We start from the raw sequence: 18,152 nt of genomic DNA on the forward strand, positions 1-18,152 counted from the left end.
GCCTTCACTTAACCAGTCTGCTTTTATTCTTAGAAAATGATGACAGTTCAATATGCAGAAGAACTGGTCTGTCCTTGAAAAGGAGCGTAACCAGACTAAGCAGTGTAAAGCTTAAAGGTGGGAAGATTGGAACAGTTGAGAGAGAGAAAATTCCTTCTTGACTATGTTGAAATATATGCAAATTTTTGTTTAAAATGATCAGATTTTGATCAAAACCAGAAAACCCCAAAGTTTTTATTTAAGTAAAACATAATTTACTAACCAGCTATAAAAAATAGCTGTTTGGTAATGGGTAATGCATAAGCACTCAGATAAAGAGCAAACTTACACCATGAGTCTGCAGAGCTGGTTACAGGGTGTCCAGGACATTTTTCTACTACTTATTTTCTCTCCTGCTGACCTCAATGTCCAATTGAAAACTCTGGGTGTACTGCAAAACATTCTCCTTCCACTAGCATGTTCACTAGTACATGTTCATCACATTACATGCAACTGTCAGATTGTAGTGGATATAAAACTTCAAGCAACCCCATCAAGTCCTTAATTTCCCATTGCCTAGGCTGTCTTCAGCCTTCCAGACTGTTACATAGTGCCTGTGACGTGCCAAACATGACAGAAATACAAAAGATTCAGATCCTAAATTAAAGCTGAAGCAAAGTGCTTCATCCGTATTGTGCTTACATAGCTCAACAAATGTTAAAGAGGAAATCTACCGCTATATTTTTCCTTCATGGTGTGTCACAGATACTTCAAAATGGTAAGGCTAGTGAGATACTTCTGAAGTTTTAGGAACTAGGGTGTTTTGGGGGTGGTGATTTGGTTTGGTTTTTTTAAACAAAGGTTAAAGTCTCTTGATGAAGTAAACATGACTGACATCTTGTGTTGGGAAAGTTACTCATTTTCCCCAGTAAGGCAGACTGTATTGGCATCATTGCTTATCGAGATGGGCTCTCCACAGGGAACAGCTTTGATTCTTGTCCGGATCTGGGAATCCAGAATGGATGAGATCCTCAAATACTACTTTTGTACAACAGGGGCAAAACCCAAATTGCTGTCTCTGACCTGGTAGACATATCAGAGTTCCCTTCGTCACATCATAGACAGCCTTTCTGCGGCCACCTGTGCCACCGCTTCCTTCCCTCTGTGGGCTTCACTCCACCGTGACCTTGCTGAGAGCCCCTTCAGCTCTCCTCCACCAGTACCATCCTACCTCAGGTGTTACTGAGATATTCTCATTCTCAGAAGCACAATGAGATAGCTTCTGTGGCCACTCACTGCCTTTTTGTTCTCTTCTAGATGTGAATGAGTGTGATACACCTGGCATTTGTGGACCTGGCACATGCTACAATACTGTTGGGAACTACACGTGCATCTGCCCTCCTGATTATATGCAAGTTAATGGAGGAAACAACTGCATGGGTATGGGTTGTTGGGTTTTTTTCAAGCTTATCTTAGTGGTTTGGGGCAGGGTTTTCCTGGGCACAAATCAGAACTATTTCTGTGAATTGAGTTATACAAGAATTAACTAAATGAAAGATCAAGCTTCTCTCATTTTTTTAAATAAAGCAAGGCAAATCACTTTTAATGCAGGTGTTTCAGTACTTCATCAGAATTTCTCCTCTAATTTGGTATTTTCTTACAAGTTTCACTTCAGCCCTGAAAGCTTCTATATGTGAAACACTGCTAAAATTACTCAGACTTCACAGAATGAAGTCACAAGCTGTGTACAGTTCTGAGGGGGAACCATAAACTAGCTTATGGTTTTCAGTGTTGGGCAAAGCCCCAACTTGAATACTTTGGTAAGTCTGATGAGTGTTACAGCAGTGTTGCTTGCTCTTGAATATTTCTATTGCTTTCTCGTACTTTTAGAGTACTCTTCTAGGGAGAGGCTCTTCTGTAGTATTCTACAGTGCTGCAGCGTCTCCTTGACAGGGGCAAAAAAGTACATATTTGAAGGAGGTATCTCCTAAACCCTTCAGATAGATCATCTTCCATAAGAATTGCTAATGCATTGGTCTGGGTTTTTCTTCACTTTCACAGATATGAGAAGAAGTCTGTGTTACAGAAATTACTATGCTGACAATCAAACCTGTGATGGTGAACTGCTCTTTAATATGACCAAGAAAATGTGCTGCTGTTCCTACAATATTGGACGTGCGTGGAATAAACCTTGTGAACAGTGTCCTATCCCAAGCACTGGTATGTTTTTGCATTGCAAAACTATTTGAAGGCCTTGGTAACATCAGAATTATTATTAATGCGTGTAACATTGTTAGAGATACAATATCCTTGTCTGCGCTTGTGTGCCCAAAATGAAGGAATTAATACTTTTCTGGCCTGGAGGTGACCAGCCCTAGTCACAATGAAGGCATATGTGGAGTGGCTTGTGTTCATGCTGCTGGGCCATGCCTCCTTTGTGCCGGTTTCCCTGTCTGGGAGGCTTCATGCTCTGTATTGGTTAATCTGCCTCTTTGCAAATGCGTGTTGATCCAGTGGTGAGGCACTGACCAAGGTTTTGCTCCATTGCAATACTGCCATTGCTCCAGCAAATGTGGTGTCTACAGTGCTGTGCCTCAGCTGCTGATCACCGCAAAGAGCCTTTGTGGTAGCCATGGGTTTACAGAGGTCTCCTCTGAGAATGATCTGTGTCAAGCAGCTAAACATAAAATGTAGGAGTTTCTGTGCTAATTGTATGGGCGTACAGGACTCCTCCACACTGGGTAAGACCGCAGAGTTGAGCCCAGGACATACCACTGGTTCAAGGTGGTTTGCTTCAAGAACAAACTTCCTAGACACTTATTTGAATCTCTTCCAACGTAACTATTCATGGTTTTAGATGTCAGGTCTTTGTATGAAAAAACTGTAAGGCACAGAGGTAAGCATGTGCAAAGCAAAATGGGCATGTGATCCCAAGCCCTCTGCATCTTTGTATTTGCTAATTTCAACGGCCTTTGAATGAGAACCCAAGTGCATGTTAAGTACATCACATGGTGAGCCTCGGGGAAGGGTCTGCATACCTCTGTGTGCCCTGCAGGTGCTGAAAGAGTAGGAGATTAACATTCTTGGGCAAAGGATGTAATGACTTTTTGACTGTTGATTAATTCCAAATACTATACTTGTTGCTTTGTCTTCCTGCTGCAGATGAATTCTCCACACTCTGTGGAAGTCAAAGGCCTGGCTTCTTCATTGACATTTATACAGGATTACCAGTTGGTGAGTTGTAATTTCTGTTTTTAACTACGTGCCATGCTGTCTCTGCCCAGGGAAGAGGGAAGGTTTGTTTTCCCAATTACTTTTTTTTCATGAGAGGAATAACGACTAAACAGTGTAATGGAGTTCAACCCTCCATTTAAATCTGAGCCTGCAAACTCTCTGCCTAGCTCCTCCTGGCTGGCAGCAATGATAATTGCTGCTTGTAATCAAGACAACATAAAGCTCCAAAAACTGTAATCAGGCCTACATGAGCAGGGCACGGATACTGAGAATAAGAGGTCTGGGAGTAAGGCCAACTAGCATTTGGCCTAAGAGGAATTAGGAGTCTTTCCCTCAAACTAAAGCAGAGATTTAATCTGACATTTCACATCAGTCCCCCTGTGTATTGGTTTGACACAAAAATCCTTTTTTCTGCTCAGCTGGAATATTTCTCACATATGTTATTGTGTGTAACATTTGAATCGTGAGTAACAAATTGCAAAACAAAAAGAGGGAGAGAATGAGGAATTCTAAGACAGGGAGTTGAGTAAATCCCTAATGGGACTTCCTTTTGTTTTTATTCACACAAAAATGCAAATAAGAAGCAGATAATGTGCCCTGTAGCAAACACAGGCAGCATATAGGCAATAATCAGGTGCTTTAACATTAGGCTGTTGCTGTGATGCAGTGTTCATCTAGTTAGATGGAAATATTTATAGTAAAGTGGGGAATATGATTTTTAAAGAAGTTACAGAAATGTACAGTATTTATTATTTACCAGGTCATTTCTTAGAAGCAAAGTTCCCCCTTCTAGCTATTAACATTAGCCCAAATTGTCGCCAAGTCTACTCAAGCTAATTGGACATCAGCGCTGGTAGGGAGACCTTGGATTGTGCTAACTTGCGTAGGTAAAAGCTGCATTTGTAGCAGCTGATGTGTGTGCCAGGAGTGTTGCAGCCTGCTCTGTCTGCCCTGCTGCGTCATAGAGCAATGTACCTTCAGAAGCCAACTGAAGCAGAAGGGCTGTCCCCCTGCAGAGGTCACCAGTACATCCCAGTGCATGCAGCACTGTGGTGAGACTGATGCACATGCAGCTTTATGCTGTGCAGATCTCAGGCTTTCCCTGCTGCTTTGGGATCTTGGCCTGTCTCACTAAGTTGTAGCACTCAACCTGCTGCTTTTGCACAGGAATTGCTTTTGTCACTTACATCTGTAGGCACAGGGCACAGGAACAAGGTAGCACCCACTCTGCAGGGACACAGCTTTATGTACCCTGTAATACTTGCTTACAGTCCTTACGTGATGTTACTTTTCTGTTTGGATTAAAGTTCTATATATTTACTCCAGATGGTTGTTTCAGACACAGAAGTAGTTCTATTTTTACTCACCCCTTGTATAATCAGAGGGCTCAGAATTACAGAATCTAATGTAGGAAATTAAAGGTTTGATCCAGCAGCAAAATTAAAAACAATACATTATCTGATGGAAAATCACTTTAGCTGACAATTTCTCACCATATCCTCTGTATTGTGTACATCAGTGCATGTGGCAGTTTTTGGAGAGGACTCTCTGAACTCTTCTATGTTGTCAGACTATTCAAGATGTGTAATTTACAGACCCAATAGGCAAGACATGTAATTGTAATAGCAGCTGGGTTTTTTTTGTGCCAAAATGAGTTACTTAACCCTGGTGTATATAAAGCATTGGCAAACCCTGGCTGCCTGGCTTCATCAATCTAATTAATAGCATGCTGGCAACACTTCAGAGGTTACCTGGCATTGGCACTTTCAAACTGTTATATAAAAACATGAAAGTCTTTTCAGATTAACAAGGGTAAAACTGTGCAAAACTAATTCTGACGAGTGTTTGTGTTCAGTCATGCTCTTCTGTATTAAATCAAAGACAGTTACGTTCTCTCTGGCTCTTCCCAATAACTTCACTGTAACACTGAGGAGGAGGATGTTCATCAAGGCTGTGGGTGGGAGACGTGGGGAAGGATGTGTGCTACCTTCTGCATTCCTGTGTGGCAGCATATATCTTCACTACAGTGAAGCCTGAGAAAACAGAAAATACCTACATTTCCAGTTTGGAATGATTCACTGTCTGTTGCAGTTGGGAACACTCTGATGATAGCATTATACATTTGATAATTCTCTTGAGGATAAATGCATAAGGACATATTCTGTAGCAGATTTCATGAAGTGCTGTTTACAAGTATTTAAAAAAAAATTTCTTCTTGCAGATATTGATGAATGCAGAGAGATTCCTGGAGTGTGTGAAAATGGGATCTGTATAAACATGGTTGGCAGCTTCCGATGCGAGTGTCCTGTGGGGTTCTTCTACAATGACAAGCTACTGATCTGCGAAGGTAGAGTGCTGATCTCATTCAGAGAAACGGGCCTTCACCACCTGGCGACTCAGACACTGGCAAATCTGATATACTTGCAAATCATCCTCAATGAGGGGAAAATACCAGTATCAGTGTCATAAGTCTGTGTCAATTCAGACGTTTTGAATTCTTTTGCATAGAAAATACCAGATTTTCCATCAGACAGTCTGAGGCCTTGAAGGAGCGTGAGTCAGCAGTCATGGGAAGAAACATTGTTTTTCAGATTTGACAGTAAAGCCAAGAAAAGAGTAGTAGTTTTGAGTCAGATCATGAGCACATTTTTTTTTAATTCCAACCAAGATATTTTTTTGTAATGGAACAAAGATTTCTGTAAATAATATAAACACATGATCATTTTTTCCCCAATCTAAACATTTCCTAACATTGTATTAGTCAGTTTAATGGAGAAACCAAAGATGGCAGTATGAATTGATTTAATTCTCCGGTGTGGGTTATGCCTGCTGACAGCATGGTGCTGCATTGCAAGCAAGGTATTGAGACCTTTAAATAAAAGCATCTTCCGTATGTTGCTTCTAACTGAAACAGTTACATTCCTAGGGAAATAAAGTTATATTTTTTTGCAGCCACTTAAGTAAGGAAAATTGGACAAAAATTTTTGCCTAAAATTTTTTGGTGGTGTTTACACTGAAAGCTACTAATATCCTATAGGGATCTCAAGGATCTCCCTTAATCATAACAGAGTATCATAGTCTCCAGTGGAGATCTGTGCAGACAGAGCAGCTTACTTTTTCTGATCACAGTCTTAAGACTGAAATCCACCCAAGTGAAGTGTTGCAACAGGCTTTTCATGGGCCTTTCAACACCTTCAGGAAACCATGGTATAAATTCTCTAAATAGGAGTGTATTTTACAAATGGACCATGTGGGTTTGGGATCATTTCAGGAGATACCTAATGTGACCAAAAATCTACTTTCATCAATACATTTATTTTTTCAGGATTAGAAAGAAATTCCTCTGTTTGCGTAAGATAATACTCTTTATGCTAAAAACAAAGTCGATTTCTTTCTAGTGCCAGCTTACCATAATAATCAAATTCCCTTTTGTATTGACAGATATTGATGAATGCCAAAATGGACCAGTGTGTCAGCAAAATGCAGAATGTGTCAACACAGCTGGTAGCTACCGTTGTGACTGTAAACCTGGCTACAGGTTCACATCAACTGGCCGCTGCACTGGTGAGTCCTTCTGGCTTGTTTGTGTGAGGCTCTGCAAAAAGTAGTAGATTTTTAAAAGAAGACTAAAAAAGCATAACTTTTCTTCAGAAAGATGGTATACCAGGACATGACCTGGGCTCCAAGAACCCTCTTCTTAAAGCCTTTTAGGGCATCCCATAAACACTCTGGTCATTCCTGGAAGATTAAGGGGCCCATCCCACAGAAGCATAAATGAGAGTTATCACCTGAGTAGATGTTTGTCTTCCATTTTATCCCACCAGCCACTGGCAAATATTTTTCTTTAGCCTGTGTTGTGTCTAGGCAGACCAGTTGATTCACTACCTTTTGACTAACTATTTTGTGATGCTAAAAATTCAGTTGCAGTCCTGACAGGGACCTTCCTCTACATAAATTCTTTGATTTTAATTTTAATTTGCTGTTTAATTTAATTTTAAGATTTGTTTTAGCAATTTATTTGCCACTTGTGTTTTTACAAATAGCTCACTGCTTGCTGGGGTCTCTGCTGATAACATGAACTTATCTGCTAGCCCATATGCACGAAATTAAAAAGCTTATTGTTAAACTTCCTAACTTTTATGTGGATTTGAACAAGCCTCTGAACATTATTTTTAAATACTGAGTGGGACTGCAGTTCTCTAATCTATGTGCTTTTTCTTATAATATCGTAGTCCAGAGGGGCATTCATGTTATCTTGATTACTTGAAGAATCACAGAGATTTTTTTAAAGACTGCTGTGGGCCAAGCACCTGTAAATATTATATACATTTCTGAACAAAATAATAATTACAACGGAAACTGGTAACATTTTCCTTGGGTTTTTGCTTCTGAGTACTTGAGTTTTAGGAAGTGTACTTTTCCCTACAGTGCAGTTTTCCATTGTTTCATGTGACCCTTAAGGGAAAAGGGTGTAGGGACAACCAGAACGCTACTATGAGAACTAAAACTTTGTTTTGTTAAGCTATGCAGTGCCACATGTAAATATTCAATATGTTCTAATGTAATTGTTGTTGTTATGGGTTCGTTACAGCAGTACAGGAAGAGCCAGGGAAGGTTCTGATATGGGTTACAATACCAGACATGAATTGGCACCAACAGTAATACTTCCCTGTATTTTGCTCTTATTTTATATTTAGTGAAAATAAAGTTACACAATTAGAGTCAAAATAAAAGCAGTTGATAAAATACTTGATTCAGCAAAGGGAGGAAATTTCCAACAGCTCTGCTGAGAGCAAAGAGTGCTGAGCATCTTGCTGTATTGGATCAGTCATGCTACCGCATGGAAAATGATGATATCCCAGTAGTTTATTGAATCAAAACTGATGTATCACAGCCACTTTTACTATGAGTACTGCATGTATCTTACTGTGAAAATAGCATTCTTCTGGTGCTATCTATTGTGGTATAATAAATAATTTTTCATATAAACTCATTTTGGCACTTAATTTTGCCTCCCAATTTTTTAACAAGTTACAGTGTTCTCTGTTTATCCCAAAAGAAGTGACTTTTCCCTGGGATTTTAATTCACTATTCATTTGCCCATACAGCAGCAAAGAGAGAATCACAATTTTTCTTTCATCTCTACTCTCCTGAGCTGTGAAGGTTAAGAGTTCTTAAGAAGCACATTATCCAGCACTGGTTTCCGTTCTGCCTTCTTTAGACTAATTAGCAGCAGTATCATTAATAGCATTGGGAGAGCTTGGTCCTCAGTGAACACACATCCAAATTTACTTGTGGCCCCAGATGATGCATGGTAATCCTGGGGATGGGGGCAATCAAGATTGTCCATATGCCAACTAGAGTGTAGAGAAGTGGCAGCAGAGGCAGGGAGACAAGATGTAATAAATTAATTTCTTTGCAATTAGGAACTACTTGACTCTTAGTTTTGCAGTGACCTGGGGGTGGTTTGGTAAGAAACTGCAGTTGCTTTGCTTAGGTTGCATTTAAAAAGAAAATTAATGAATGCTAAAATCTAATCGATTCTAATGCAAGCTTATGGCAGCACCTCAGTTCTCGTTTTTGGAGCTGCTGCAGACAGAGTGTCAGGAAGCATATTGAATGAAACCAGCTCTTGTTGGTGATGAGGTCAACAGAAGGGCATCATTTGATTCATGTTTCTGATTTGTCATGGGGAAAAAAATGTGCTGGACAGCAAACATTCCATTCTTCAAAATTTTGTTTCATTCACTATTGATAGGATCCTGAATTCTGCCTGAAAGCATTGATAACAAGAGTAGCAGGAGACAGTCAGCTGTTGGACAACTGTGGTGGATGCCCTGCGATTGTCAGGCAGCATAGCACATGCTGGCAGGATAGCTTTCCCTTTCCCTAGCGCGCTCTGCAGAATTATGCAGTTGGGTGTTTGCTGCTGTTGGCGAAGTATTTTCAGACTCCATATAGCAGTAATTCTTCTTGCTGACTGAGCTTTGTCTGGTTTACAGGATCATCACATTGCATGAGGCATGGATGCTACAACACATATGTATACATGTACCCATTTTATCACTGCATAATGAGTAGATAAATCTACAATGCGTTTTATCTCTCTGTAAGCTGAGTGAGAAAAGTGTGGGATTCATCTCCCTTTCTGTTTTGTATGATTTCTGTGAGTTAATCAAGCAATTTGTGCTATAATCAAGCATAGCTAAAAGCAAGTAGCTGCTTTCATGAGAAGAATAGAAACTGTGATTTATATGTGGCTTTCGTATCTGTTGCAGTCAATGTAGAGCACTCAGAAATCTCCCTATACAATTTCATGTCGGTAATTCTACTTTTCAAAATCCAGGCGATATGCTTTTCCCTGTAGCAAGAATTTGTGTTCGGTAAATACCATTTTTACACTAGTTTTTTTTCAGCTCCACAGATATTGAAGAGGGTAATTTACAAGCAAATAGCCCCTTTTCTGAGATTTACTTAGTAATGGTTTCATCATTAATAAATTAAAAATAATATTTTAAATTAGGGCCGTGCACTGGATTCTGACTGTCATGGTTGCTGCTAATACATCTTTCCAGCCCTGCAGTTTCGAAGCCTTAACTTTCATGGTACCTTTGTGTTTTCAGATCGGAATGAATGTCAAGAAATTCCCAACATCTGCAGCCACGGGCAGTGTATTGATACTGTTGGAAGTTTCTACTGTATTTGTCACAATGGATTCAAGACCAATGATGACAGAACAATGTGTATAGGCAAGTATATCAAATTAAGCTGTACTTAGACTTCCATTGAGATAGTTATGAAGCCTATCCTCTTTGTCATAGGTGTTGCATATGTCTCATAGAACTGAGATTGTGAGCCATTTACCACCAGGCAAAGGTGCAAAACCACCATAGCTGGCAATTAGAGATGATAACAAGTTGATAATGAATGACAAACATCTCATTAAAGTGAACCTTTAAAAAAATATAGCCTGTCTAATAAACTGCTAATACTGTTGTTTTTCAGGAAAATGTTCTATTCTTAGAATTTTCTGAAGCATCTTGTCTCATTTATTACTTTAGGCAAGAAATTTAGTAGATGAATATTGCAATGCAGCAATTGTACACAGCCTGCTTGTTAACAGACTAAGTGAAGGGTGTACTTCTTGCCAGAGAAGTGCCCTTTTCAGAAACAGGGTCATCTTAATAAAGAAGGAGATTCTGTATTTAACCCATTTGCAGCTGTTAGTGTGGTGTCTGCTGTCTGAGCAAGATGAGATTTCAGAACATTTATGATAAAGATAGCTTAGATATCCTTTGGGAAGGGTGAGATGGGAGCCACAGTAAGATAAATGATTGTTGGACCCTTGGTTATTTTTGTAGGTGTTGATATCAAGTGTATAAACCTATGTAAAATCGTCTTTTGGGGACAAACAATTCTTCTGTTCAGTCTGTTGGCAGTGGATTATTTCTTTTGCCTGCAGGATAGCTGAAGACTTTCCTTTCCCCATCAGTGATTAAAACTCTTGCTGCTTATTTTATTTCTCCTTTGTAGATATTAATGAGTGTGAGAGAGATGCCTGCGGCAACGGAACCTGCAGAAACACCATTGGCTCTTTCAACTGCCGCTGCAATTTGGGGTTCATCCTCTCACACAACAATGACTGCATAGGTAAGGAGTGCTGAGACCAGTTACGTGTTTCTAAGACTTTCTACTTCTAATGAATGTACCGTTAGTACCATCTTCTCCATTGAGTTAGGGTCGCACCTTTCATGGTCTGCATGATTAAAGACAAAAAACAATTTCTTAGTCTGAAAAGGCTTCTTTGATTATGCACTCCATACTTTTCTATAGCCCCTTAAATGTTTGCGTGTGATATGTGCCACTCTGATTTTTTTACTCTTGCTTTGACAATTTTACAGCACACATCAATAGTGGTATTTTCCCCTCACTTGCTTTTGAAGCAGAGGATATTTACGTACTATCAGTTATTGTACCAATGTAGTGGAAACAGAAGTCTCACCTTCCCAATTTCACTTGTTGCAGGTGTTCCTTTTATCTCTTACAATGTTATTTTTCTTAGATGTGGACGAGTGTGCAAGTGGAAACGGAATGCTCTGCAGGAATGGTCAGTGTGTGAACACGATTGGGTCCTTCCAGTGTCTTTGCAATGATGGCTATGAGGTGGCTCTGGATGGAAGGACTTGTATTGGTGAGTGCTTTCTTTTAGGGCAGAACGAAACGTGCAGCAAACCTTGAGGAGATACTTTTAGTCAGGGGTTCTCAAACTTTTTAACCAGGGGGCCGGCGCGCGGATGAAGTGGCAGGCAGTCATCTGCGGCTGCTTGGTTTCCCCCCCAAACCCCCGGCGCGGGGGTGGGGGTTCTGTAAATACCAGGGGCTGGATTGAGGACCCTGGGGGGCCCTATCCAGCCCGTGGGCTGTAGTTTGAGGATTCCTGCTCTTAGTAAACAGTGTAAGAGGTCAGAGAGAAATGTCACACTGTCATCATTGTACCTAGCAGAAGAAAACAATGCCAATAGGATAAGAAGAGGGCTCTTTTCTTGCTCCTGGGAAGTTCCACTGTCAGTTTGATGGAATCAAAATTAAAGCAGGCTCAGCCACAGATTTATTGAGATAACAGCAATTATCTCAAGTAAATTGTCTTTCCTTTCTTTTAGATGTCAATGAGTGTGCACTGGATCCTGGAAAATGCTCACCAGGCACATGTCAGAACTTGGATGGGTCGTTCAGATGTATCTGTCCTCCTGGATATGTCCTGCAGAATGATAAATGTGAAGGTGTGTACAGAACAACCCTCCTTCTGCCTCTGTCCTAGCTACTCACAGTTGTTACCACTTTCCTCTTCATCTAAATGGTGAGTAATGTTTAGTCTATTGTGGCAGTGTACAGTTCTGAACTGTAGCCACTGGTAAGTCACTTCCCAGAAGTCTCACCAAGTTTTGTTTGAACCAGAACTACCTGATCTGATCCCAAGAAAAATCTAATCCCAGGCTGTTTGGTTGATGGTACTTTGCTGGGGTTTGCCTACTGCATGAGGATTTAAAAACTAACCCTAGATTTTGCACCTGGATTTCTTGTTCCTCTTTCTGTCTCTTCCTTTTTGTTTTTCAAATCTGTTAGATATCAGTGATGATGTAAGGTTACATTTTATGTAGTACAGCTGCCAGTGTAAACATTTTTATTTCTCACCTCTTTAATTACTTTTCTTACAGACATTGATGAGTGTGTGGAACAGCCAGAAATCTGTGCCCTGGGCACATGCAGCAACACTCCAGGCAGTTTCAAATGTCTGTGTCCAGAAGGGTTTGTGTTGTCTTCCACAGGGAGGCGATGCCAAGGTAAGTTCATTCCTGTTTTCTGGCATTTCGGAATTTGTTTACTGTCTTACAAAAACCTTATTCCTGCCTGTTTCTAATATAACAAGGAGGCTCTGGACTCAAACAGTGTTTTTCACAAGGAAAACATGATAATTCTGTAGCTGGGGCCAGGTTCTGTCTTGCCCTAACATCTGTTTGTCATTAAAGGAAGCATTGCAATAAAAGGGGCAAAGCTAATGTTAAATGCACCAGGTTAAGTGAGGAAATTATGTTGTCCTGCAGCCCTTTCTTGCACCCCTGGAAGAAATATTGAGGGTACCTGGACTCTGTATAGACTCTGATATGTCTGACACGGAGATGGAGCACGAATGCAGGCAGGCAACTACTGCAATGCACTGCTAACGGCAGCATTTCCAGCAATAAAGTTGTTCTTAGCACTTATCAAATTCACCATAACACTTGTTATATGCTATTCTTCTCCACAAATGTGTGGGTGGATAGAAGATCAATGGAAAAAAATTGCAAACAGTGTTGTGGGGACAATAAGCACCCACCTACTTAGAAAAGTCTGAAGCGTCTTTTGGCTTCTAAATTACCACTTACACTGTTCAGAGCCTAAACATGGGCACTAAGACAGAGATCAGATGCTAAAAGCCGAAGATCTGCTAATGAAAAGCCACAGGTTAGTTTGTTTTGTGGATAAAGAACAAGTACAGCAAATTAGAGAGTGAGATATTTTAAAAACTTTGGGAATTATTAAATAGATACATCATTAAATGTCCGATACATAGTGTGCACAGTGGGAACCACTGACGAGTAAGACCTTTATAAGGACCTCTGTAGTTATGCTTGGCACAGAACGGTGATGCTTGTTGACACCATAGTGAGCTCTTCACAGTGGGCTAAATGAAACTGTGGTTTTGGTAAAAATGAATCCAACCTGCAGTAAATGTTCATCCAAGTCTTCAAACCACCATGCAATTTGGCACAGTTACTTTACTGAACTTCAAGAAGGCAGCACGGCTGTTGTGGCTGTGCTTTTGTAGCTTGTATAAATGAAGTTTCTTCATTCTGAGGGTGTTGTCCTCTTCAGGTAAGGAAAAAAATCATAACCCTTCCCCCAAGAAAACTATAAAAAAGAACGCAGCTTAATCTTCTCCTTTATGAAAACAGACCACTGTTTCACACGTAATGGCAGAAGAAAGTGCACACTTGTGTGTATGATCTTCAGGTGGGCTTCTCCCCATCCCCTGGAGAAGACTGGGTTGTTTTTTTTCCAAGTATCTCAGGCCAAACAGAGTTTTGTTTAAAACTTCCCATTACCTAGGAATTTTGTAAAATCTGGATGTTGCCCAGCATTGATGCTGCAGCCGGAAAACTGGATGAGCAGCTGCTTCCACAACTGCCCTGTTGCTGTCCGCCTGCCAAGTCAGGGAGCTGCCAGCTCTCTGCCTGCTGGATGCTTGTGGTCTGTGATCTCAGCTTTGCTCCAGCATCCTGGTTATCCAGCTTAAGGGAGTAAAAAGTCACTGCGACAGTTTTCTTTATGTGTACCTCAGGGGAGAGGGAAGAAGGACAGTGCTATTGGAAATTGCCTCTCATTTTAACACTACATGGTATTATCATTACAAGTTGATTAAAATCTCTTGACTCAAGTGATTCTTCCCAATAACGGAATACAAACAAGTCAAGCCAATATTCATTTTTTACAAAGAGGAGTGAGTCTAAGAGGGCAGTACAGCTTTTCCATCTCTGCTGGACAAAAGAGGAAAAGCCTTCCTTTTCCGTGACTGAAGTAGGGCACGATCCCATAGCTTTCCTGGACTGGGGTAAGGAGCTCCCCTCACTCTTCACATCTTCCCCAGAGACAATAATGGTCCTTCTTAATGCGCTCAAATGGAAGTTGGGTGTTTTATTGACGGGGGTCCCCTGTAATTTTGCAATTAACAACTCTTAAGTGAAAACTGTGTCAAAGTCACCCCAACTGCTCATAACAAGTTTTTCTCTATGCAGATCTGAGAGTAAGTTACTGCTTTACCAAATTCGAAGATGGAAAATGTTCTGTGCCGAAGTCACGAAACCACTCCAAACAAGAGTGTTGTTGTGCCTTAAAGGGACAGGGATGGGGAGATCCCTGTGAACTCTGCCCAGAGGAAGCAGATGGTACGTTACTGACCAGGTTACCTTACTGTCATGATAACCTCAGAACTAAAAGAAGATTGGGATTCTTATAAGAAGAAATTAGGAAAAATTATTTTCCAGAGGTGCTTAACCTCTGCTTAACAATTGTCATTGCAGTCTCAAAAAACATTTTCCTTGCATAGTCCAGTCACAAGCATATTCCTTGTTTGCTTTTAGGTTTGTTAGCATGATTAGGTGCCAAGTATTTTGCTCTGGAGGTGTCACATACAGAAAGCAGAAAGTAGTAAGTACGTCCTTGATAGGCTCTGAGTGGAAATACCTGCAAGACACAAATGGAATTCATCTGATTGTAAATAAGTGTAAGAAGGGGTACCATAAACATGAAATCTAATTTAAAAAACAACCAAACAAAAAAGCAAACAGACAAAAACCAACAGTGGAACTAGATGTACATCTGAATAACCCTGTTACATTTTATGACTTCATTTTGTTATTAAAAAAAATTATCTAATTTTGCAGTCTTATCAATACGAATGACTTGCAAAAACAGCATGGAATGACAAAACACAGGCCTTGAAGCCTCACTCACTGAACTGTTGCTAAAGGAACACTCTCCGTTGTTGGTATCTGTTGTAAGACTGAGTAACTGCGCATCGAGCAAGTCAACAGGCCTTTGTACCGTCATGGTACAACTTGCTGAACAGACTTTAATTCATGCTGACAAATGTGGTTAACAGCGTTACTGGTTTCAGCAATATATTAATACAGTTCATTTCATTAATAAGTCATGTAGATGTTTTGCAGACAATCCTCACAAAAGCCAAGGGAAGAAAAGAGAATCAGATGTGCCAGTTGCAATACTCCTCCTAGGCTTATTGCCTGTGCCTGTTTCATTACGTTGCTTGGAGCGTTTGAATCAAAGTCAGTTGGAAAAGCATGGTATACATCGCAGCATTTCCTTGAAGTGTCAGCACATATATTTTTCACAGTCCAAACTGTTTGCAAAGGATTATATCAAGGCTATTTTTCTCATCTTCTAAAAAAGAAATAGCTTTAACATATCTGAGTCTGGGAAATTTCTGTCTCAGCGTATCACAGATAGTGGAATTGATTCTTTTTGGGAAAAAAAAATATTTCACGCATGGTCTCCATCGTATGCTATCTGAATGGAGGCTGGTAAGCTCAAGCACATGTGCCACCTGAGTCTCCTTCTGAAGGCTTGAGCAACAGGCGGGTTTTGTGCTGCCCAGCTGCGTAGGGCTGAGTTTCCCATTCAGAGCCTGGCAGTACGTCAAGACACTTTCTTACTTTCAGTGCAGGCGTGCAACTACATTTAGTTCTATTTTGTTCAACCTCAGCAAAGATCAGCTAATGTAGTTCAACTAAAGAAAGGGTAACGTTTGTTATGTCTGACTGTATTGTACTGCTGCACTCTAAACCTCTTTGCAGCCTACTGAATTTGCAAAAGAAAAAGTAAAATCTTGTCAAGGGTTCTGTGATGTTCTGAGCACGGTTAGTAGAGAATATGCTCAGCAGCATCTTGAGATGGTTAGAATTACAGTCCTGTGTCCATCCATCTTCTCAAGATACAATTTAGGGGGGAGAGGTGGAAGCTTAGTTTCAGTTGCAAGGCTTGTATTTTGTGTGTGTGTGTGTGTCAGACCCAAAGTTAGAGGAGTTTCTGAAGCTGAAGGTCCTTTATAATGGTATTCATCCATATTGCATTTTGGTCTACCAGAATGGAAATTTAGGATTTCTTATTTATTCTATTGCCAAGAATATGTCAGATGAATTGCACAGATAAGGGAGTACATACTTCCTGCGACAAAAAATAGAGAATTTCTTGTTCTCAAAAGACTTGCATCATATTTACATCTTGAAAAGTCACACCAAAAACATTGTGGATTTGGAAACTGAGTGGTGACTTCATTCTAAGCTGAGCCCAGAAATTTTACTCTCAGTTTACCTATAATAAAATTATTACTTATTCTGTAACTAGAGATGGGCATGCTTTAAGGGCCATGGTGACTACAGATTAAATTGTGTCATCTTCAGAAAATTTAGGAAATGTTTCATTAACAACAAAAAAGAATGCTGTCACTAGTATTGATACTTTTAAAATGGAAGTACTGTATTTATTTGCTCCTTAAAGGAAAGTACATAATGTTAATTATTCACAGGATTTTACATATTTGCATACAGGAGATCAGATGAAATGTCAAGAGAGCATACATTTTTTACATGAGTGTAAGATTAAATTATAAGTTTATATATTAACATACTATATTTCTAGACCTGATCATGAGGAAGATGAATTGGTATCAGTGGTTACTTTCGTGGCTCATGAGTAATGCTGAATACCAAGATAGAATTTAACACATAGTTTGATTTTTTTACTTTTTTTTTTTTTCTTACAGAGGCATTTAGACAGATTTGTCCATTTGGAATTGGCATCCTTGTTGGACCTGGTGATGCAAGACTGGGTAAGTGCCCGCGCTGCACGATGCCGTTGTTGCATCAGTGTGCTGTCTTCTACCCGTAAGCCATTCTCCCTTTCAATAGAGAATAACGCCTCTGCAACTATTTCCAAAAGCCACAAATTGTGGAAACTTCTATACAGATTTTTTTTTTCCAATTATTCCTACCAAGTTGAAATTAAAGCTTGAATGTCTCATATATCAGAAATAAACTTCTTTTAGAGTATTGTATTTGGCTTTTTAATTTACGCTGAGCAGACTTGCTAGGAAACTTGTGTAGGATCTAGAGAATGGATCACATAGCATGCTTGTCTTTTCTTATACAGTATATGTAGCCTGTTTACAGTAAATGGTTTTAATCCTCCAGAAGTGCAAACCACAGTTTCCCAGATCCCTTCAGTACGTTCTGTTCTCTCCCAAGACAAACAGCACTTCAGCCTCATTGGTAAAAGTTTTCATTTAAGGAGCACTGGATGACTACTGCTTTTCATATCTGCTACTCTCCCTGTGGCCCCAGTCAGAGAGGTTTTTTATCTGACGTGTAGAATCAGTTTCTTTTCTGCATCCTGAAAGCTGGCCTGCAAGAAAAATTCCGTACCCTCATCCTAATATATCAAAATTCAGATTTTAGTATTTTTTGTGATTTTAGGAATATTTATTGCCAGAACAACACCTGTCCTTTGAGAGAAGTCTAAAACCACATGAAATCAGTTGCACTTACTGTGTTGTTTGTATTTCTGGTTAAGATGTGGATGAGTGCCTAGATCCAGATAACTGTAAATTTGGGCAGTGTATCAACACAGATGGGTCTTTCCGCTGTGAATGTCCGTATGGTTACATCCTACAAGGAGCTCAATGTGTAGGTAAGTACAGCTGTTTCATCTTCCATTTTAAAGAAACCCCTGCATTGCTAACTATGGCATTAAGGAATAATGGGGTTATACTATTCTAATGTCGTGGAATCTCCGTCCCCACTGGTGCTTAAAATCTGCCAGGGCAG

The 18,152-nt window shown here is 40.0% G+C and overlaps 1 protein-coding gene across 1 annotated transcript in view; it reads left to right on the forward strand.

Moving 5' to 3' along the window:
* Positions 1-18,152, forward strand: part of FBN1 (fibrillin 1) — a 157,391-nt gene that overhangs the window by 122,604 nt on the left and 16,635 nt on the right. The window contains 13 exon segments of the mRNA XM_040601426.1: positions 1,297-1,419; positions 2,041-2,199; positions 3,142-3,213; positions 5,435-5,560; positions 6,655-6,777; positions 9,837-9,962; positions 10,747-10,863; positions 11,276-11,404; positions 11,874-11,993; positions 12,429-12,554; positions 14,547-14,696; positions 17,093-17,158; positions 17,899-18,015. Of these exon segments, the coding sequence (XP_040457360.1) occupies positions 1,297-1,419; positions 2,041-2,199; positions 3,142-3,213; positions 5,435-5,560; positions 6,655-6,777; positions 9,837-9,962; positions 10,747-10,863; positions 11,276-11,404; positions 11,874-11,993; positions 12,429-12,554; positions 14,547-14,696; positions 17,093-17,158; positions 17,899-18,015 (1,554 nt within the window).

This window comes from Falco naumanni, chromosome 7 (genome assembly GCF_017639655.2).
Source record: "Falco naumanni isolate bFalNau1 chromosome 7, bFalNau1.pat, whole genome shotgun sequence".
Classification (NCBI taxonomy): domain Eukaryota; kingdom Metazoa; phylum Chordata; class Aves; order Falconiformes; family Falconidae; genus Falco; species Falco naumanni.